Raw genomic sequence first — 23444 nt, forward strand, 5'->3', positions numbered from 1 at the left:
GTGGCACTGGGTGGTATCTTCAAAATCATCCATATGCCCCTGCTTAGACATGATCAGCAGTGCAAAGAGGCATCTCACAGAAATGTTGCTGCATGCAACACTGAATCAAGACTGACATTACACAAATCTTTGCTTCTCTCACTTGCAGCTAAATTAGATGGCAGGAATCCCCCTATCATTAAGTATTACTAAATACAGGACCTTATGTGAATATTACAGCCCTAACACAGAATTTTTTAAAAGCATGCCTTAAACTGTGTAGACTCAGTGAAGTGAGTGACTTCCCTTTTCTTTTCTGGAAACTACAGCGGATTGATAATGCATCTTTCATGCAAACAGCCTTAAAAATGTCCACAGAAAGAGTTAAAGCAATTGGTGTAAAACAGAGGCATTATCAATACACTTGGGGAGTTTCTGAAATATATGAAGCTTGCTCATTAACCAGCAAGACTGGATAGTCAATACTCAGGAGGGAATTATATTGGTCATCCCCATTCCCAGAAGTTACAAGAAAGTCCATAAACATACCCTTCAGGGCCTCAGTTCTCTGAAAACAGGGCTGTTGGTGTCCCATAGCCAGCCCTCAACACTGATTCCCAGGAGGAAGTAGATATTAAAATGCTCCTTAACAGGAGTACAAAGGGAACACGTGTTGGAAGGGATTACTTTTCTACTGCTCTTTCTTATAGCAGGGGAAGCACTTAATTTCTATTCATGTAAAGGGAAAGATAACAAGCAGAAGCTGCATCAGTGTTGGGGGTTAGTTCTTTCCCTTTTCCCTATGTGGAATTTCCCCCATTGTCATGCTAAGATACCTGTTGACTGGGCCCTGGTGGCAAGGGGGAGGGGAGAGAAGAGGGAAACACCTCGATATCCAAACATCCAGAAGAGCAGATGGAAGGCTCTGCCTTGCCCCATTTTCCCCGCAGAGTTCGGATGAGAAGGACGATCGCTGCCTCAGCCCCATCTCTGCCATCCCAGCGTCAGGAGCCATCCTCACTGCTGTCGGACCCTGCCCTGCTGCCTTCTCGCTGTGAACTACCACCATCCAGCACTCTGCTGAGCACTGGGACCCACACCGTGAGCGGAGAGCTCTCTCTCCATCTCTCTCTCCCCTTGGGACAGCGCTGCCATCACCCCCAGCCCTCCTGCAGCTCTGCTGGACCTGCCTGCCCCCAGCACCGGGAACTGCAGCTCAGGGAAAAGGTGCCTGCAGCCAAAAAACACTGGGACTGAATTACTGTTCTGTTTGTGGGTAATTTCACAGCTGTTGTTGTTCTAGTTTGTCTTATTAGATATACTAGTAAAGAACTGTTATTCCTATCCCCATATCTTTGCCTGAGATCTTCCTTAATTCCAAAATTATAATAATTTGTAGGGAGGAGGAATCACACTTTTCATTTCAAAGGAAGGCTTCTGCCTTTCTTATCAAATACCTGTCTTTCAAACTAGGACAGGTTTTTTTACCCAGCAGTGAATCAAAACCATTACAAACTCACCGGAGTAACTTCAGCTGCAGGTGCCCCTTTCATGGCATTGGCAGTGGAGGGTGAAGTTGCTTTCTTCCTGTCGGTGCTTCGGGTGGGGGAAGGCTTGTAGGGAGATTTAAGAGGACTAGCTGGTGCTACACGAGGACAGATATGGAATACTAAAGAGTTATAGTACAATAGCAAGAGCAAAAGGGAGCACAGATAAAGGAAATAAAGGAGGGGAAAAACAGCATACTTTTAAGTTATAATGTTCAAAGGTAGATTTTTAAAGTGTTTTTTAGTGTTTTTAAATACCACATATAATGCATTTAATATGATCCCATGTTTATTAAAACTGTCTCAACTGAAACATTTTATAGGAAAAAATTATCGTTAAAATACTGCTCTTTTACTCATATACCTTCTGAATCACCTAATACTGTAACTCTTTTTTCTTCTAAGAAGTCCAGCTTCCTTTGCATATGATAAAAAGAGTAAGCAGATAATGCTAGTTGGGGGACTTTTGAATGCATACTGCAAAACAGCAAAGATGACAGAAGCACAGGGAGATTTGTCTCTTTTAAAGCCTAAACATGCAAAGGCTCCTAAATACATTAATTACTTTCCCAAATAATATTTAATCAGAAAAACTAACAAAAAACCATCAAAATACAAAAAAAACAAACCAAATCTAAACTAAATGCTGCTGTAGGTATTTCAGTTATTGTTGTTTGAGGGATACATTAATTTGAGTGTGACACATACATTACAGCTTACAGGGCAACCTTTTTTATTTGCAATATGAACAAGGTCTTTTAAAATGGGATATTTTACTCCTGATTTTGTTCATATTGCCTTCTAAGATGAAGCTTTCACATATATATAGAACAATCAACAGTATATGTTTTATCAATAAGACAGACAATAATTGAAATCAAGTGATAGTGTGTTTCCAATTTTAGTCAACTAAAGTCAGGAGGGATATTGACTTTGAAAAAACAGTAATTATGCACTATTGTAAATAAAGTCACATTCCCAAATTTTTTATTGGAGGCAGCTCTAATAATTTTTTTACTAAGCCATTTTGGATGCTTTGAAGTTTAACTGGACCTTTGTATTCTTTGACCCACTTTCCAGCCAACTGGCATAAAGTCACTGTATATTAACAAAAACATTCAGAAATGTAAAAGCTGCCCAAGAGAAATATTTTTGCTTCAACTCTTAAAATAATTAATTATGCATCCAGTAACAACTGTTTGCCTTAATACCTTGATTTTGAGCGACCTTAATAATGTGTTGCTTTAGAGTCTGAAACTGAGGGTCCTCATTTCTGAGCTTACAGAAAATGCAGTAGCAGAGCAATTTTGAACCCAGCATAATAACGGGAGGCACACTATGAGCTCTTGGAAAGGAAGATCCATCTTCCCTGCTCATAAATCTTCTACTATGGTGAGAATTACATGACAAATGGGAGATCTCCCTCAAATATTTTGCTGGCAACTACTGAAAAAATGTCAACGGCCTCTGAGACTGCTGTTTGCAACCTGTGCTACAGCCTGATTGCCATGTAGGGAAATAACAAGAGGATGCTCAGTTCAAAAAGCTGTTCCTAAAATCAGCTGTCCTATTTCAGCTCAATGAAAAAGCAGTTTGCAGAACAAATTGTACCCTTGTCAGACATGCCAGTGTATTACTTTAAAGATCCTGTGATGAAGAGAGATAAACCTGAGAGTCTGCAAACAAAATGAGTGAGGAAGGACAAAAGTCATCCTTTTTGATTTCTCTGATATCAAACACAAGACAGAAAAACCATCTATAGGTGGCCTCAGCATTTCAGCTCAAAATCTTAAGCAGAATGTAGTGATCTAATTTTGAGTTGGGTTTTGCTCAGTCTTGGCAGTAGTTGGTCCCTGAGCAGTAAGAAAACTGGGAACTTTCTCAAGTACTACATGAGCACATTTCTGCTTCCAGTAGAGGTTGTTTTTAATGTAGAAACAAGGGAAGCAATTTTAGAGGCATTCAGTATCAATGCCCCTATACGCTGAACAGAAAAGTAACACACAAGGGAAAGTAGGTTTACTTAGCAATTCATTTTAAAATAGCTTTGCAAGAAAAGCACAGATACAGAACTTAAGCCTATTTTAACCAAGATGTGTGAAAACACTCATCATAAAGATGATGTCTTTCATCATCTAAACAGTTTAATCCTGGAAGAGTGTTCCCTTTTGCAGACAGGCATTTGGGTGCGTGCTTTGGGGCACTTTTTCTGTTTGTTCCTTCTATTAAAAGTAGAAAGCGTTAAACTTCTGTCTTGTTTCAGCAAATGCTATGACCAGGTATGGCTTTATAAGCAGAAACTACTCAAAGTCAGGTACTTGCCTAAGTATTAGCAGGACTGGAAGCATTATTTTTGTAGATGTTTGCAAAATAATGGTTTAATTAGTATATCCTTTACACACAGGAATCATCCCTTAAAAATCAATAATTTCTGGAACTGGCACATTCCTATCAATATTCTGTTTTTTCATATATGTATGTACACATACATATATATATATATATGTGTATATATATATATATGTATATATGTGTGTGTGTCACATACAGTCACACACTTAAAAGCAAAAAGATATTTAACAGATAGAAACTGGAACCCTGGTAAAAATAATTAAGACTTAATGGTGCACTGGGATTTTTGTTCTACATACTATTTGGGTATGACAGGGTTGACATTAATAAATCTATCAAAACCTCTGAGAATTGTTACATCCTTGTCTAGCAACCTGTTTCTTAAATGAATATATTCATTTTTTTGACAGTCTGCAGTTTTAATGATTTTTTTTTTCTAAAATAGATATTCAGAACAGCACAGACAAGATAACATGCTTTTCAAAGATGTTAAATACACTGCTACCTGAAACAACTTCGTTCATCATTGATTTTATACCAGCCTGTAAGTTGTAATTTGTTTCATAGTACTCCATTTCTTCCAGCAGCTACTTAAATGCAGCTGAAAACATACCTCAGTGGATTCAAAGTGAGGAAGTCACATTTTTACCTGGAGTATTGCTCTGCTCAGAAAGCATTAATGTACTTCTGCTTCTGGCTAAAGATGACTGTGTGGGAGTCAGCAGTCGAGAAACAATAAAGTTTTCCATTGGACTAAGATGCATGCGGTGAGCTGAAGGATGGGAGCAAATAAAATAATTTAAAATGCAAAGAAATAAAACAATGTTACATTAAAACAACAGAAACAAAATGATGAAATGATTAATGAAATGACAAAAAAATCCTGAACTTCTTGAGATTCAAAATACTTGAATGTATTTTTAATTCCCTCTGAAAAAAAACACCTGATTTCTCCATTGTTTTAAGTTTTCCACTTATACATTACACACATTAAGGTTAAGATCATGTCGTATTTTGTTTTTCACACAGAGGCACGTTCCATTCTGCAAAATGGTTGCTTTCATGACTCAGCACGAAAGAGGTTTGTCTTATTCCCAGCAGGAAAGGTAAAACACTTGGTAAAACAGTACAGCTGCTCACTGATGTGCCACCCATGCTGGGACTACATTTGAAATCTGCCATCTCACCACGTTATGTAAGTCTTATTTATACAATATGCCTGCATTACTTCCTACTCCATAAAGTGTCAGCTATAAAAGATATATTTATAGATGTTCCTATTACGCGTATATATAGTCATCTGTCATAATAACCTCAAAGCTACTGATGAGCTTGAGCAATTAAAAAATTAAAATAAATTTACCTTAACTTTTTCATTCCAGAAACAAGCCTTCATAGTAATTTATTTCAGTAAATATATATTTTTTCCCAATAGACTTAAAAAATGTGGGATAGAAGGAAAAAAAAGCCAACACAAACCTAAAAAAATCCACAGAGCTCACAGTGAGATAAACCCTTCAGCCCTCTTTGTAGTGTTTAGCAACCGCTAATCCTACAAGATGATCATCTTTTGCAGAGTCTCTTGAGGATCAGAGTTTCATAAGAAATTACCAGGCTCTACAACTCTGGTCACCAGATTGAAATCTCCCAGGTCACTCATCTAGGAGATGTACCTCTGCCTATGGAACATCCCATATCTACTGCCAGGCCACCCCTTTGGTTTGCTTTTTTCCTTATTTTGCTAGAAGGGCATGAGCAGTACGGTTACAGGAAATTACTGCAGTCGAGGCCTGTACAACCCTGTTTGCTGGAGTATCAAAATTTGGAAAAGAGTCAGTAAAAAGCCCACGGCATTTGTTGCTGGACTATGATCTCCAGCACAGCAGCACAGCCTTGGGACAGGCTGCAGAACCATATTATTAATACAGAATCTCTCAGGTGTTTGAGCTCCTTTGAACAGCAGAACAAGCAAACCACAGAGCTCTATGGATAGAAGTGCTTTGAGCAGAAGGAGAGTTTATGCTGGCAGGAGACCAGCATGTTCACTTGCCTCTGTCAGGGGAATGCGTTATGGCCGCTGTGGAGGACGAGAGGCGTTTACTGATTGGCGACTCCATTTGCTTTGGCAGATTCATTGTAGAAGCTGAAAGTTTGTCACATGCTGCAGAGAAACGCATTGAAGATATTTGTATTCACACCACAGTGTTGATAAACTCCAAAAATTAACCTTGCATTTGTACTTGAGGCCCTTGCACTGATCATAGAACTGAACAGGCATGAGATGAGCTCTGACTGCTGAGGACCAGCACCCTGTGACACATGCTTTGGCATGCAACCTTTCTGCTTGTGAATTTACTGTTCCAGTTTCACAACAGACTAGTTTTAACACGGATGCTGATAAATAATTATGTATCAGGTCTGAACAAGTGAAGCTATTCTGATACGAGACACTCCATACCAGCACAAGCATGAAGTTACCCAAAGAAATCAAACTGCCCACATGGCAGCTCTGAACTCAACTTCATTCCCCCTCCCCTCTAACTTCAGTGTGGAAGAGCTGGGTTTCACATCAGATATTTAATAAGAAAATGAAATAACCAACATTTGTGTACATGTATTTGGCTTTATCTTCTTGTGCTCATGAAGAATTTAAAAAAAATAGACCTCTGCTCTTCTGAAAGACCATTTGACAAAGTCTGCTTGAGCACAATATGCATTTCCTACGTTAGCATTTATTCAACTAAATGAAAGAAATATTACTCAGGTATTACTCTAGAGTACTAGTACATGATGATCACTATCTGATACTCAGAAGCTAAAAGCACAGATGCTTTGTCCCCTACATTTGAATTTTATTTCTTTCAAAACCAAAAATATTTTCAGCTAGAGACATGTATGTGCCCCTATCTCTGCACCTTCTAAGTTACTGCATTCCCTATTATGTCCATCTAATCATTGCTTTAGTGGGGCTTCCAAGATTTGCCTCCATTACTACAGTAAACAACATAATTCGCTACATTTGCTTTTTTTAAAAGGCACATATTATGCTGGTATGCTACAAAACATCAGTTGCACAGGCAAACACCTTTGCACATGAACAACAATTAATAAAGAAAGTCAATTGTTTCCACAGAAATAATAGTTCTGTGAGATCATAGGCAGAACATTTACTGTGAATTCTGCAGGAGAAATAGCCAGGCTTAACTCCTCCTGTGAGGGACAGAAGGAACCTAATTCTCAAAAGCACAGGCTGTGCTTACTTTTCAAAATGCCAAGTATATTTGCGATCAAGATTAGAAATCCTATATGCAATCCATTTGTAATTTTGGAGGACTTGTCTATTTCAGAGTCCTTTTATGGGAATAGTAATTTTAAAAACCCCAACAAACTGCAAATAAAACCCTCCAGAAAAAAGACAACTGAACAATATAAAACATCATTACTTAAACAAAGTCAACCACTTGAGTTTGTTACAAATACCACAGCTTGGCCAAAATTAATTTCAGGAGGCTGAAAACATACCATGGCTGTTTATACCAAATTTATTTGTTCCTAAAATACTGCAGAAGGCCCTTGAGATGGAAAAAGAGGGCTGTTTTGATGAAACATGGTCTTCATAACACATTTTCTTACTGTGCAACTGAATTTTTTCTCAGCAGTATCTGTGCACATCTATTAGAACTGTCAAATATATGTGCAATTATACACACATACACAGAGCACCCACAGAAGTAACAAACATGAGAATCTGAGTGGTAGAAGTCTACAGTTACTGAGAAAACCATGAAATGCCTCTACTGTGCTGAAATGTGAGGCATGCAGTGCTCCACCATGGCAAAATTAAAAGGAAATTAAAAGACACTGGTCTACATCACTAAGGGTAATGCTGTAGAGTACCAGACTGAAATGGTAAGTAAACAGTGGTTAGGAAGAACAAGATCAGTGGATGGATTACAGTGATTAGAACAGTTATAAACGAGACACAATGGTACTGTGATTCTCTGAAATACCATTGAAGGAATCAGCAGGAGCAGTAGAGGTCACAGGGTCTGGAGGAAGGGTGTTGGCAGCTAAACCTAGAACAGGGGGTGGGGTATTTTCTGATTCACCTATACAGCAGAGAAATCAGAGCAAAAAGAGGTGAAAGAAATTACTGAATAAGGTGGGGGAGCCGGAATTAAGCACAAACTACATCACAAAGAAAACTGGTTTCTTTCTCAGATCATAGGAGACTTCTTTCATTATTATATATACCTAATTTCCTGGCTTTTTAAATGATGCATCATGAAAACTATGATATGAAACAGAGTTTGGCTTTTTAAAGTTAAGTATACTTACGCGCTGTTTAAAATAGAGTAACTGTTATATTTCATCAACACCCAAACATAGATGTTTTTCCCTATAACATTTTATTCAAACCTGACAAATTCAAATAAACTGTATGATTTAAAAGATAAAACATGCATCTCTCCGAAATATAAAAGCAGCACGTGACTCATTATGTAATAAAAAGAATTTCCTCTGAATCCAAAGCAAAAATAGCAGTCACAGAATGTACGTGGGGAAAAAGCCCAAACTATTTTAAACTGCACATGCTGCATAGTCATCTAGAAATTCCCATCAGGTTTTTAGAAGTACCAAACAAAAACAGATCATCTTCTGCAAGCCTTAGACAGCACTCAGTCCTTTGGTGAATATTAAATTTGCTAACTGTGTGCGCAAGAAGACAATGTAGAAGAAGCTAATAAGGAAGACAGTGCATCAATTTTAATTTTAGCATTTAGCATCCTCCAAACAGATTCTGGTTACTCTATTAAAATGATCTACATTCCTAAAGTTAGCCAAAACCTGCCTCCACAGAACCTAGTAGGGAGAGGAAGCCCAGCAAGCAATTACAAAGCCCTTATTCACGCCCCAAGGCAGTACCACCCTAACTATAAAGCCATCATACTTACTATCTCCACAGTCTCATGCATTTTGCACTTCCAGATCTGCAATGCAGGCAGCCTGTTTCACTTACCATCTCTGCCTCCTGAGCCTGCAGCCAGTGCTCCTCCCCACGACCATCGCTTCTGCTTCTGTTCCAGCTGCTGGCTGCGTTCGAGGGACCGACGCATCATGGCTTCTAAACGTTCCTGGTAATTTGGGTACAAACCCAGACACAAATTTCCATCAGTCCTTTGGGGACTTCCTTTCCCCGCCTTCTGAAACCATGCTAAAAATACACAGTCCCCCTGTTGCTCCACACAAGATGATTACAGGAGCCGGCTCGCAATAAAAGAAAAACAACTGAATAAAGAAGGTATCAGCCTGCTACCTACCTCCAGATATGTGTATCCTTTGTCTGCAAGCCACTGAGGTCACTACAGAGGCCTAAGTAAATAACACAGGTTGCATCACTGCTTAGCATCTGCTCCTGCTGGTGAGGCTGCTGCTGTGCTCTGGACTTAATTTGTATAAGAATAATGCTCGACAAGCATTAACTCCTTCTTGTCTATGCAGACATCAGGATTCTTTCCCATCCCTTTCTGAGCACAGTTAAATTGCTGCAATGCCAGTGGCTCCACCTAGTCACTCAGATAAATGAACACTTCAAACCCAAAGTAGGTTACTTTGCAGGATGTCCTACTTATTTATTTTTACAAAAATTCCCTCCTTTCTTTCATTACGTTCCTTAAGTCTAGGCATTGAAGACTTTCTGATTTTTTTTTCTTCTCTGTGTAGTTATTTTAGTGCATGCCTACATCATACTGCTCCAAGATTTACTTTCCCCCCTGCCACCACCCCCATGTTCTTCTCCATGAGTTAGGATTTTCACAGGGGGAAGAATGAAACTAATTTTTTCTCTCCCCAGATCTTGCTCGACCTTTAACTTACAGCTAAGTATGGTCACTTTATTCCCTCTCAATCACCTCATGACTCTCAAAGACCTCCACTGACTTTTATTCCCACCTCCTCCCTCTGGTAGTTTCCCAGTGATTTATTGTATTGGCAATGATCCCTGCACCTTTTCTTTTCCTCCTTTCAAGCAGATAAAATGTGCTGCTTCCCCACCCACAATTCCATCATCTAACAGCCTCTTCCTTTCCTCCTCCCAATACCTCATTCGCATCTGGCAACCTCCTCACCCTCACACTTCAGCAACCCAACCCCTGCTATGAAAGGTAAGTCTACTCTTGCTGCCTCCAGTTTTAGCCCTTTGATCCTATTTAGTATTTTTGTTGCTATTCCTTATTACATATGCTATGTCCTTTTGGTCTAGTATAAAACTCCTACTCTTATCCACTTCCAACTGGATCCTGCAGTCTTCTGTGATTACATCATACCCATTTTAATTTTTATCAATCCCCTGCTCTATCTCCAACATCTTTTGGCAGCTCAGTTAAATTGTGTGAAAAGCCCTTCATACATGTCTTGGCCAGATTACTTTCTCTCACTGATTAATGCCTTTGGTCTAGCTTTCCTGAGCTATTTTATCAAAAAATTTCAGTCTTTGTCCCAGTGTGTTTCCTTCAGGCTCTGCACAGGTGGTGAGCCAGTTGTCTCTGATGGAGCTCCTTCAGCACACCAAATCCTAACAACAGGCACCTCCAGTAATCTCCATACTTTTATACATGTACCTGTGTACTTGGTTTTACCTTCCTGGGCTTCTGACCCTGGTAATTGACTTTCTACACTGCCAGATGTCCCCTCATCATCTTCTGGTTATCTAAAATACACTTCTGACTCTTCCACATCTTTGAAGAATCTCTTCTACTACCATAACCTGCAGTAATGTATTTCTGAGCTCATTTCTTCCATCTCATCCAACCCTGCTAGCAGTTACCCATCAGTATCAACAGCCAAGCACTACCTTTTAATTTTTAAGCTGTCTTCTAATTTTATTACAAATCACTTGCACTATAAAATATTCTATTACCCTCTAAATTTCACTCTAATCCAGGAAAAAAATCAAATTCTTGCATCCTCTATCATTCCCAGCTCCCCTGTCCCTGTTACCTTTCAGCCAGGTGACCAACCCTACTGTTACAATTTCTGCTGCTGTCTCCAGGAAGGTCTTTCAGTCGTGTTGTGAGCTCACGGTCTATCAGGTAACACCATTCAAAGACCACTGAGAGCAGGCAGCTGCTGCCTTGCCCTCCCTCCCCCCTTCATCCCTCTCCTCTGTCTACTCAGTGCCATCAGTGTCCAGGCAGGCATGAAAATGAGAGCTCTGCCTCTTTCCTTCTCCCTGCAGAGCAAAGGAACGACGCATCGCAAGGCTCAAGCACAGCCTCTTCTGCAAGAGCACAGAAACCCCCCCACAGCCCTGAATACCCCATTTGCTTATTGCAAAGCCCCCACACCCTGCCTGTGAAAAGGAAACAATCTTCCACTCTCTGAAGTGGAATCTGAAGTCAGCCCAGTGCTTTAGTTTGCTAGTCATTCTTTCTTCTCTTATTACTTGATGATACAAGTTTCATATTTAAATCCTGCGTGTGCAGGCTTTGCATTACAAGTTTGTGCTTTTTTTACTTTTAGCTTCCCACCTCTCTAACTTAATTCTGTTTGATTCCCTATTCTTAGTCTTTCCAAACCTCACATATTTCACCAGTTCTTCTCTGCAGCAGTGTGCTTCTTTTCACCACTTTCTTCTACTTTGCAGCTTGCCCCAATCTATCTTTCTACCCACACTCTTTGCCAAGGAAAATCACCCTCCCATTTCTTTCTCATTAAAGCATACCCGTACACGGAACCTTTATTTTTTTCCCCCCATTTCTAATTAATGTTGTTATTCATTAATCAAAGAAGATAAGATTAAAGCAGTCACGTTTCAATCATTTCTGTTTGCTGTCTTGTTTGGGGTTTTTCAATGATGCTTGGAGTAAGCAATATTCTACAGTTTGCAAGCCATAGAATATACTTATACCACCTACTATCAAAGTATTGTTTCAAGAATAAAATGCATGCTGAAATAGATTAAAAGAAATTAAATGACATTTCACACACATTTGAAAGCCCATGCTACCTACAATCTGAGGTTGAAATCTTCAGTTAAATTATATGGAGAGGGTTATTCATTTTCACTTGCAAAGAATTTTTCATTAGAGCCCTATAGAATATAATTACTCACAAAACCTCTGCAGATATAGGTTAGATAAAGAACAATAAGAAGGCTTCTTTTCACAAAGAAAGGATAGTTATTAAAAAACATTTAAGGTGGCACAAAATTAAAAAGCCAAAGAAAATAATAAGGCATAAGCAAGCATAGCATTAACAACACATACATTAATAATTTGTTCCATGACGAAAACTAAACCACAAGACAAAGCTTTCCTTCATCAGCAAACAGGGTGGAAAGCCCTTCCAGCCTATGTTATAGATGAAGCACCTTCTTGACAACATATCAGACTATGCATTTGATCTCATTTGGGAACTCCAACAGCTACAGACAGAGGAAACAATGTCTGCTCTCAAAATGTAGTGAGGTTTCGGACAAAAGAAACCTTATAATACACAAGCACTACATGTAGGTTAAACTAAGAATGAAAAAAAATCATAAGAGAGAGCCATCTACTGCTAGCATCTAAAATACACATTACTTTCCAAAATACAGTTACTCATGCAAGTTTTTCTCAGCCTCAGCAATAGAATAAGCGCTTATACTGTCTGAATGAAAAACAAAAACCCATCCCTCAAAACTCAGTCAAATTACTTGTTTTCTTACAACTAAGTTCTTGCCTTTTCTCTATGTAAATATAACACATATGTGAGAAGGAAAAAAATTGTTTCAAGTATTATGAATTAAAATAATTTGTGCAAATAATTCCAAACCAATCTCCTTATATCTGCAAAACAAACATCTGAAAGAGCCCCAAACTACCTCTTCCTCCTCACTTTATATAAGCACTGTATGTAAGTAGCTGTCTCCTGACATTATCAGTTGGCTTCATTTTGGAATGGAGTACAGTAAGTAATTAAAGCTGCAACATCTTGAGAACTTCTCACTCTCTTGTGTCTTAAGCACATACTTTTTACAAATGTAACAAACAGTGCAAACACACCACAACAATCTCTTCCCAATAACCTGTATTCAGTTAGACATCTATTTACAAGGTATTTCCAAGTCTCATGGAAGTTTAAGAGAAGACAGGAAAAAACTATTTCAATTGAAAAAGGACTAGCTTTATTTTATCCAGTTTCCTGTTAAAAGAAACTTTTAAATCACTTCCGTAGAACACACTGCTTTCCTCAAGGCTCAAAGACTGATTTGACTAAAAGAAGTGGGCAACTTTAAAAGTAATACAAAGAGAAGGGCAGTGATACTGAAGACCTCTGTAGATAAGATGCAGTCAATGTACACAGAATAACTTGTAAACATTATTTATTCAGTTCCTTCTGAAGAACTGACACTTCCACTGTGCTCTGCAACAAGCTCCAGCTGCCCCAAAGAACTCTGATAGAATACCTTGTTTCCTGCCAAGAGAGACTTTAAAACCACCATCTCTTATCTGGTATTGTAGAGGGGGGAATGTAAGCAAAAGAAACCAAATTTTAGCCACCTCTTTAAGAAGTCCTTTGCAAGCAAAACAATCAAGCAGAGATTGTTGTGATATAGGAGCCAACAAGTCCCCATCAGTTTGCTAAGATCTATTCCTCTCGGACTCTTTCAGATGCAACAACAATATTTTGTAGAGAGAGACTTACATAACCTGTTCCTTTCATGAATGTGCACTACTTTCAGCTCTGTTAAGAAACAAGGAAAAATATTTCAGGGAAAATATAAAGGACAACCAGTAAGGCAGAGAACAAGGAAGAAAATCTCTCTTCTTGTCATTTCAGACACCTGATGAGCAAGTAACATGGGTAGTCCAGTACCCAGCCAGTGCAAACTGGTGTTAAAACTGTCAGCCCTCACTAAACAGGCACTTTGGGTCTGACCTGTCACAGCCTCTCACACCCAACAACTCCGGTCTCATTTCTTCAGAAAAGGCAAACCATGACTGCAGGGAAACCTGGCAGGTACTTGCTCTTCCTAAACCTCTCTGCCTTTCTGTCCTGCTCTGCTGAAAATTTTGAGGACAGGGTTTTGGATGTTTTTGTACTTGTCCCTTTTCCTTACAACCCTCACAAAGGGAATCAATTCTGCTTAGCAGCAAAAGGTTATTACAGCAGGAAATGCTGGGGAAGGAGCACATGACTTCAATGCTGTTACCACAAGAGAAACCTCCTACCCTTTGTTTCTGCTTTCTCCCATTTTTTTTAAAAGTAATTGAAACAAACCACACGACAAAATATTTTAACAATTCTCAGCCATTACATTGAAGCCCCAATGAGTACGTTAAAGCTGAACAACGAATGACAGGGTACAATATTCTCTTCAAGTAAAGTGAAAAATCAAACAAAAAATTCAGTGAACAGCTCTATGTTATTGTGAAATCATGCAGAAGTGTTACACCTGTTCTGCAAAGTTATTTTGATGGAAGGATGGGGGCAGAAAAACAGAGGTTAAGAACTGTGGATTTCTAAAGCTTTTTTCATCTGGATCTGAGGAAATATTTTCTTACAGCTTTTTTTTTTTTTAAGCTACTGACCCCTTTTCCAAAAATCATTAATTCTTTATCAGTTGCGGGTAGCAGTGCTAGTGTTCTCCACATAATGTCATGCAGAGATATACACAAACACACCCTGCATTTAGAGAGCTGTACCAGAAATTGGACTCACTAGAGCAAAAAACCAAATCTTAAATGATCTCAGCAGGGAGCATAGAAGAGAGGAAGGGCATGAAGATGGCTAAAAATTATGTGATTCTGTTTTATTTTACAATTTGAAAACAGCCTAGATTCTTCACTGCTTTAAGTACAAATTTCTGAGTTTCTGTCACTGAAATGAAAGAACATATTTTCACAAACATTTCTGTTTCTTGGACAGTAAACAGAACAGCAAGAAAAATCTTTGCCTTTTTGGAAACATTCATCTTTAAAGACTTCCTTCCAGAAAACTGATGCTTTATATTTGACAATTAGAGTCCCAGATACGTTAGCAATAGTAGATGACTATTCCAGGAGATCAGACAAAAAGTTTAAAAAATTATTTTGGAAAGTGTTTTTGATGTACAGTGGTAGACTACTTACAGCTGCGGTGATGTGATCTGCAGCTCCCTCAGGAATTGCTCACAGGTCTCCAGTCCTGCCCCCACCCCCCAGTCATTTAATGCATGTCAATATTCAGCCATGTTCAATGCTGCCATACATCTCCCAGTGGACCTCACCTCCTCCTCTTTAAGCTTTTGTCTCCGCTTTTCTTCAACAGCTGCTCTCTTCTGCTCCTCTCTCTGCCTCTGTTCCTCCAGCCTCCTCCAGCGCTCCTCCATTTGCTTTTCATACTGAAGTTTTGCTCTTCTCTCCTTCTCCAGTATCTGCTGCTCCCTAGCAGCTTGTGCAGAGAAGAAGGTGCATTTCACATCATGCTAATTTTCTTCTATTTTAAAATTACTTGGTAACATGAAACAACAGTGTAAAACAACAAACACAAGCACACAGGGGTTTAGTCCACTAAGATTAAAAGTATAGTGCCCAGAAGTGCTGAAATTTTTAGTAAAACAAAGGCATTTGCTCAATAAATAAATAGGGAAGCCCTTGTACACAAGGTGCCAGTTTGTAACCCTTACCTATGCAAAAACAGTGTACAGAACAGTTTGGCAATTTGTTTTTTTTGCTTTGTTTCAAGTCCCTCTGAAGCTTAAAGCCGAATTATTTTTTTGGACATACTGCTCCTAGTAAACTTTGAAGGAAATCAGTTGTATATGTTGAAACAAAAGCCCTTGGGACTTCTTTAAAACTGTGCTTCTTGTTACAGAGTTGCCTTTAAAATAGTCATATGTAAACAACATATGCTAAGTTTTCTATTAAGTTTTGAAAACACATCTTTCAGCTCATGATTTGGTGTTACATCTTTACCCACTTCTGCCTCTTCACATGAAAAAACGATTACTTCTGTTACTGAGGTTTTACCCAGCTGTTTTTTCCAACTGGAGCAATAATCTTTATGGGACATTACCCTGATGTTTCAGAAACTCAGACTGCAACAATACATACTGGACTGTTGCTTCAGGTGTACATAGGAGAACAAGTAGCAGGAATTAATGTGGATTTTTCCTCTCAATTGGCCATTTCCCATGCAAGTGTATTCCATAAAAAGGCAGGAAAGAGGACCTCAAAAAGCATGCCTATATACACACAAGCCTGTAGTGTCACATACTAACCCACATACAGCAATATCAAAGAAGGAATATTGCCAGGCTAAGAACTTGAAAGTCAGGGAAAGCCAGAATTAACACTGTTTATACAAGAGCTAGTCCTTCCTGTTCACTTATTCAGCCTGTGTTTCTTCAGTTCCTGTTTCCTTGTGCAGCACATCATTACCCCTCAACTCTCTCATATTATCTTCCCATCGTTCCTAGGCTCTTGCCCAGCTATCCCAAATGCCTCCTCTCAGATTAGCCTTTTCCCTTCAGTTCCTGTCCCCAAGCTCTTTAACCACAGCTGTGACTTTCAGTCCCTCTCAGCCCCACTCCATCACTCCATCCTCACTCCCTTGGGTGAAAGCCAGAGACCTCCCAACAACCAGATCCTTTTCCTATTCAATTTCTTTCCCTTGAATACAGAACCCTTCTACAATACTTCTTCCTCAAATTCAGCCTGCTTTCCAGAACACCTTCTAGCTTATTCTTGTTAGAAATACAGTTGATGTTGTCTTCCCCTTTTGTGTGATGAAAATCCACTCATCTCCCCGCTCAAGACAGGGCAGAGGGAAGTGTCAGTGATGCAGTGAACCTGGATAGAATGCACGAAGTTGAGACTTATCAACAGAAAAAGTCACCTCAGAGACAGTGGATAACAAGTGACCAGGCATTAATTATTCCAACTACTAGCCACATCAGGTAGAGCAGGTGAAAAAAGCATGCTGGAGTTCATAAAAAACAAAAATAAAGTGAGATGTCCAGAGATTGTGCTAAGATTACCTTCTGAGTAAGTAGGTGAAACCTGGGACTGATTCTGGACAGAGAAGTAAACAATTCTGTCATCATGGACACACATACAATTCTTGTTCCTTAATTTAGGGATGCTAACTGACTGAGTAATGAGTTTTGGCTTGGGTGAAAAAGTTACTTCATATTGCTACATATTGCAGTCAGCAAGTACTGCTTAAATATCTGACCCTTGGGGGAACATGCTGCTTTTTTCTGAACTTCTAAAAGAAAACTCTCACAGTCCAACTGTGACCAAAGCTCCCCATTACAGAAATGGTCTTAACTATAGAAATATGTTCCCAGGAGGAATATATGATGCCTGGCAGAAAATTGTGGATACCACCTTCCAAATCCCCTGGGCCAACCACTCCCCAAATCTCCAGGTTTCAGTTTCCTTCTCATCTCTTCTACTCCTTTCCAATCTAATCATCACATCACTTTCTTGGGAACCAGAAGAGAAAGGATTATCAGGAGGAAAGAAGAGATACCCTAGACTGAGTGTACCTGTAAGAGAACCAAGTCCCAGACAGACAGAAGCTTGAGCACTATTAAGTATTAAAGAGCAGCAGATTTTCACCAGAGCTACCAAAGGAATTTCACTTATCAAACCCATGGTAATTAAAAATGTTGACTCAGTGGTCTCAAGCCCCAGACTTTGCAAAGAAATGGTCAATAGTTTGTTTAGTGCAAGAAAAACAGTATTTTGCTATGATTCTTTGACAGGTGCCCATACTTGTTTATTTGACATTTCCTCAAGATATATGCTTATCTTAAATATTACAAAAATCATAAGACACTGACAATTCCTTCTCCTAGTATAGTACAGGTTTATATACATATATACAGGTATAGTTAGGTAATTTCTAGGAACAGTGCTACTGACCTTTCTCATTACAATGGGCAAAAGTGAAGTTAGCTATTTAACACATTTTTATATACAGAGAGAGATATAGGAAGTCCAAATCAATGTTGAATAGAAAACTTCATTTATGTGTGTGTGTGTATATATATGTATACACACATATACATATATATGTGTATATTTTAATTGTGTATACACCCGCTCCCCTTGAATATATATTTTTTCATATATATTTTACAATTCTCTCAACATTTTCCTGGTCATATTGATAGATTAAAAATAAATGACTGTTTTAAACAAAATCTGAAATCATTGCTCACATTATTCAGAAACTGAATGTTTTTTATTATTCTGAAAGATTAACCATTTTTCAACTTACAAAAAACTACACACTTTAATGCTATATATATATATAATTAACAACTCTATCATATATTTCCAATATGGCTAAAACTGAACAGATTAAAATGGGGATTGCTTTACCAAATCATCCTACATATTACTCTGAGTATTATTCAAGGCTTATTTGGTATTTTCACAAACCGGGATCATGACAGCAGTATCCTGAACATAAACCTATATTCAAAGGCACACAAATCAAATAAGAAAGTCAACTTGTAAACATAAAATATTAAATATTTGACTGGAAATCCAGAAAGATTATTTCTTATAGTTTAAGTTAAAAGAAGTGATAAAGACCACGAACAGACTGAATGACAAGATGTAAAATTCAGAACGCAGAAAATGCTACATTAGTTAGTTAAGCCTATTAAAACGTATTTATGAATAATACACACAACTCGTGCCAACTTACCAAGGTATTTCTCCCTTTCCTCTCTTCTTTCCTTTGCCAGTCTTTGTCTTTCATCAGATTTTAGAAATCCATCAATAGCTGATGACAGAGGGAAGGAAAACAAAAAGCCTTAAAATCTGTTAGCAAAACTAAAGAAGGATCCAAAAGAAATTAAAATAATCCATCAAAAAGAAATCATAACTACTGCACATAACAACTGCAATAACAAAACCAATTTTGCTCTTGTATGCAGGTGGGTTAAGGAGCTGGGATTTGGGTACCTCTTGAGCAGTGTCTCCCACCTACTGCTGAATTCCAAGCACAGTTCCTCAGTGTAAATGCCTGACTCCTCAGAGCAAACAAACATGCTGTTAGTGCTTGTTTCTAAACTTGAAACTTCCTCGGGAAACACCGTAAGGATGCAATTAACATGCGCTTATCTTTTTTAATAAGCTCAATTTAAATTTTTTGGCTAGAAAGAACAAGATAGCTCAGAAGAGCAGTAAGCAGCTATGTGGAGTCCCAGCCTTTATATTTATGGCTGACCACAGCCCCCCAGTTCCCTTGCTCACTCAGCATTTCAACAACCAGCAATTGTTGCTGGATGAGGCTACAGAAGCAGCAGCCCTCCTGCCCTCTTTTCCAGGCAAGGAAACACTTTGTTTCCTCCTGGAGTTGCTATCTAAAAGTAGGATACTTTTTTGCGAGGAGGTTGCCTAAGGATACCCAAGTTCTTTGCACAGCATGAGCAGATGAAAAGCCCAATTTAAGGAGGGAGGAAGGCAGAGTGTGACACACCAGGTACCTTGGGGTCACCTGCTTGCATGCCCTGCAACAAACATCAAAGGGACCTAAGATGGAACTTCAGCAACAGCAGGAGTAAGGCCACCGAGTGCCTTGACAGACCATCCAGGGGATAGTATCCTCTTAAAACAGCTGACAGTGCCTCCAGTGCCCTCCCTTCCCTCTCTTCTCAGGATCTCCTGAGGTCTGAGCACTGCTGCAGTGCAAACAGGCATGGTGTCTCACTGCACAGTTTACATCATTTGCAATCATTATCTGGGCTCCCTACCGAGTTACTGAATTCTAATTAAGTCCCCTTCCTTTGCTCTGAAAACTGCACTCGTTAATTTTATCAGATATATACGAATGAAAAAAATTACACAGACTGTAACCCCAACTATCTTCCTGAAAAGTCACACTTGCAGGTTCCTTTCCAAAGGCATCCTGTCTGTGGCAGCAAGGATTTTGCACAGGAAGTACCTTTCTGTAAAATGCAGCTCTATAAAAAGGCTGAAAGCCAGCCTCAGTGGCCCCTGGTGACAAAAGTAGAGTCTCAGCTGTCCCCCATTACAATAACAGCTTGATTTTTCCCCAAGCAGCACCTTCAAAGACCATCTCTAATCCTCAGCACACACAGACTGTGACTACCTGAAGGCAGTCAGGCCCCTGGAAAAATGTGATTATAGCTCCCAGCTGGTTAATTACAACTAAATTTGTGGGTCAAATATTTATTTATTATCTAAAACTCATCCTACTTCCATACTAGTCCACTTGCTTGCTCGCTTGCCTGACATTTATTTTCAGATACAAGAAGAAAGAGACAAGAAGTGGCAGTCCAGTAAAGCAACCATGGCAAAGGTTTGTAACTGCTTTGAAGGGGCCTGCAATAAGTAGCCAAGAAGGTGAATCAGCCTAGGTATTTACAGCTCCAGTCAAAAGTCTTTCAGTGGTCTTAACTTCAAACAAACATGAAACCTACAACTCAGGCTAGAAGCAGCAGAGGGATGTGAAATTCAGATGGATCAAAAGCCCAAAGATGGAAGACTGAGCTTGGGAACAAGGAGGTTGGAGAAAGGGAAAGAAACAAGCAGAGGCATGAGTTGAAGTCTTCTGTGGCAAAGGATGGAACTCAGATGGAGAGGTGGAACCTAAAGTACAGAAACTAGAATGGGGATAATGGGGATGGAGAGGAACAGCAAGAGAGTTAATGTCCACGAACTATGTTCACAAAATCCTGCACTGATTCTCATCACACTCCTGGCTTACAGTAACTACCTCAGAAACCCACCAGCAAAAATGCATCCCATTATGCCTATTAATAAAATCACAGCTAATTCATCTCCACTTAGATTGCTTCACAAACACAACTAGTACAAGTGGATCTAAAAGCCTTGCTCACAACCCCATTGCTATCCAAAGCCAATGCACAATTTTTCAGGTTGGCTTTCTCAAACATTTGAATATCTCAACACAATTCTGAAAATACTAAAACACGATCAAGGCTGCAATGTCACATATTTAAGAAATGAGAATGTATCCAAATTGAAACAGTCTGTACAATCTTTATTTTGCCTGTTCTTACAATTACATTTTTTTCCTTTTAGGCCCCTTTGCTTATTCATTAAGCGCATAAAAGTTAAACCAAGTCCAAAGATATCAGTGCTTCTTGCTTCATTTCTTCTGAAACTGAAAAGTAGACAAAACTATACCTGAAGGCTTTTTTGAAAACAGGACTCCACACTTGGCTGTGTCACAAGTAAAACCACAAATACATGGAATTACTGTTCATTACATATGCACTACACCAACATGAAGAAAACAAAAAAAAAAAAACCAAACAAACCGACACCAAAAAAAAACAGTGGAGGAAAACTGCCTTCTAATACATACAGGCCTCAAACACAAGATGGCAAGAGTAGCATTAAAATAGCACAGACATCCTCAATGCTGGCACTTCTTAACTTTGACTTCACAAATCAGCATGCCTGCCAAAAGTCAGAAACTTGCTTGCCTTCAGAAAGTAAATATAGTTTTGAAGGGCAGAATAAATGATCCCTGGGTGATAGCTTGTACCCTGGGACGGTTTTCAAAAGCCAAAACTACCATACTTTATGGACGTTCATAAAACATTATAAATGCAGTGGGCGCAGCAGTTACCTGTGGAAAAGAATTCCATTAACGACAGGAATGGAAATTCCCTTTGGCAAAGCAGACTGCAAGCAGCAGGCTGGCACAGGTAACTGTAACCCGGAACAGTGTAAGGACATCCCTGTCCCGTGACAGGGAACTGCCAGCAGAGGGCAGGAGAAGGTCTGGGAGAACAACAAAACGCGCGGAGAAATCGCCCTCACTGAGCTGTGACCTCGGGTTAAGTCTGTATCTGCAGCTTTATCCTGAGCCTTCCTCATATTTACAGCTAAGTCTCTGATCCCTGACTTGGAGAGGCACGTAACAGCTAACAACATGTTTAAGAGTCAGGACGTAAATGCAGGCTGGTTGTTCTGCCACTCAGAGTAATGAATACAAGGGGATACCGGCAGGAAAATCCCTAACAAACGCTTATTCCCAGACTTGCAGAGGAATAAGGAAATTGCTCAAATAATAACATCATAGATTTTACTCTCAGGAAATGCACACATACGAATTGCTTCTATTTCTTACTCAATCTCCTAGCCCTCCCCCACCTGTCCCCGAAGTCTCCTCTGCAGAGTCCCCACTCTCAAGGGCATGCACTTAGGCACTGGGCTAATTCCCTGCGATTGTGCCTCATTTTTTGATTGAGGAGGACCAGCTGTTCATCTGGGACTTTGCTACAATGAGCATTTCTAAAGAAAAAGACCATAACATAAAGCCATTTTGAATGCGAGCAGCACACCTGCAGCAATAACACAACAGCTAATGCTGCAGGATTCCTTCAACACTTTCATGTTACTTGAAACTGAATAATCAGAAGTAAAACTCAACATGTTAATCACAGCTTCAACCCTTTTTTATGGGCAAGACAAACCTATTCAGACTGATGAAACAGCACCAGAACATGCCCCCCCACACCGCTCTGCTCCACATACTGCTTGTGAAAGCCTCTTAGTGGTTGCTCAAGACGGAGCAAGGCTGTCCTCTCCTGATGAGACACAAGGCAAGCTCTGTCTTTTGAAAGCCATAGCCTGTTTTCGGTGAGAAAACAAGTACTTCAGCAGGACAATCAGGTTATTGGAAGCTGAGACTACATTTCAAAAGGATCAACTGACTGCTTGGGCATCTCCTCTCCTGAAATTCACACTCGAGTAATTGTCAGTAAGTAAGTAAGTTCTCTATTAATTTTAATTTTTTTCCACTTTGTTACAGACCCCCCCCCCCCCCCCCACCATCTATCCTCTCTAATACCCCATGGTATTTGGTTTCACAATATATTTATACAGAGCAGATACCAAAGGCCTTGTCAGGCATCCTGACAGAAGAAAAGTCAGCTGGGCATCTGAGACCAACTCTACATAACAGTGTTCTGAGATCTCTGGCCATCCTGCATTACCACATTTAATACATTTAGACTTTTGTCTACTCTACCTGACATTATCCAACACTTTTAGACCTCTGCCACAGTATGTGTCATCTTACACCGATGCTGCTGAATCAGTGAAATTCCCAGTTTGGATGCCATTCTGCCAAAGGGTGGCCTTGCCTGGGACCAGATGAGCCTGAGATATCACTCCACTTACACCCACTGTTCTGCTGGCAAACCCCACTGTTTCAAATAACATAATCATCTATAAAACTCATATTTTGCTCCGTAAAACCTGCTTTGTCTCCCTTGGGACTGTTCTTTGAGACAATAATGAACAGATGTTTTCCACTTGTCACTCTTTACCTCTGAGTATTTCTGAATGAAGAAATGCTCAAGTTTTCAGCTATTAAATGTACTTTGAGGGGGGAAATAGTTACAAAGCTGCATGTGACTGTACCTGGATGGCAGTTTCTTTTGGCAAAAGGCACTTTTCCTAAATTTTCATTACTATATAGCTGAGAGGCTTTCAGGTAGAAGCAGCATGCAAACACCACAAGAGCTTTGCAAGTAGGTCCAGTAAGATTTAGTGGATAGTTGTCCTTTTTGATAATCAT

At 39.4% G+C, this 23444-nt stretch overlaps 1 protein-coding gene across 1 annotated transcript in view; it reads right to left on the minus strand.

The window, feature by feature from the left end:
* The window catches only part of MAP7D2 (MAP7 domain containing 2), a 35564-nt gene extending 15621 nt beyond the window's left edge, over positions 1–19943 (minus strand). The window contains exons 1-9 of the mRNA XM_062514967.1: positions 19900–19943; positions 18827–18891; positions 18567–18644; positions 15130–15293; positions 8899–9013; positions 7889–7987; positions 5929–6039; positions 4528–4650; positions 1500–1648 (exon numbers count right to left, since the gene is read on the minus strand). Of these exons, the coding sequence (XP_062370951.1) occupies positions 1500–1648; positions 4528–4650; positions 5929–6039; positions 7889–7987; positions 8899–9013; positions 15130–15293; positions 18567–18644; positions 18827–18891; positions 19900–19943 (948 nt within the window). The remainder of the gene's footprint in view (positions 1–1499; positions 1649–4527; positions 4651–5928; positions 6040–7888; positions 7988–8898; positions 9014–15129; positions 15294–18566; positions 18645–18826; positions 18892–19899) is intronic.
* Positions 19944–23444: the final 3501 nt, after the last annotated feature.

Source organism: Cinclus cinclus, chromosome 2 (assembly GCF_963662255.1).
Source record: "Cinclus cinclus chromosome 2, bCinCin1.1, whole genome shotgun sequence".
NCBI lineage: Eukaryota > Metazoa > Chordata > Aves > Passeriformes > Cinclidae > Cinclus > Cinclus cinclus.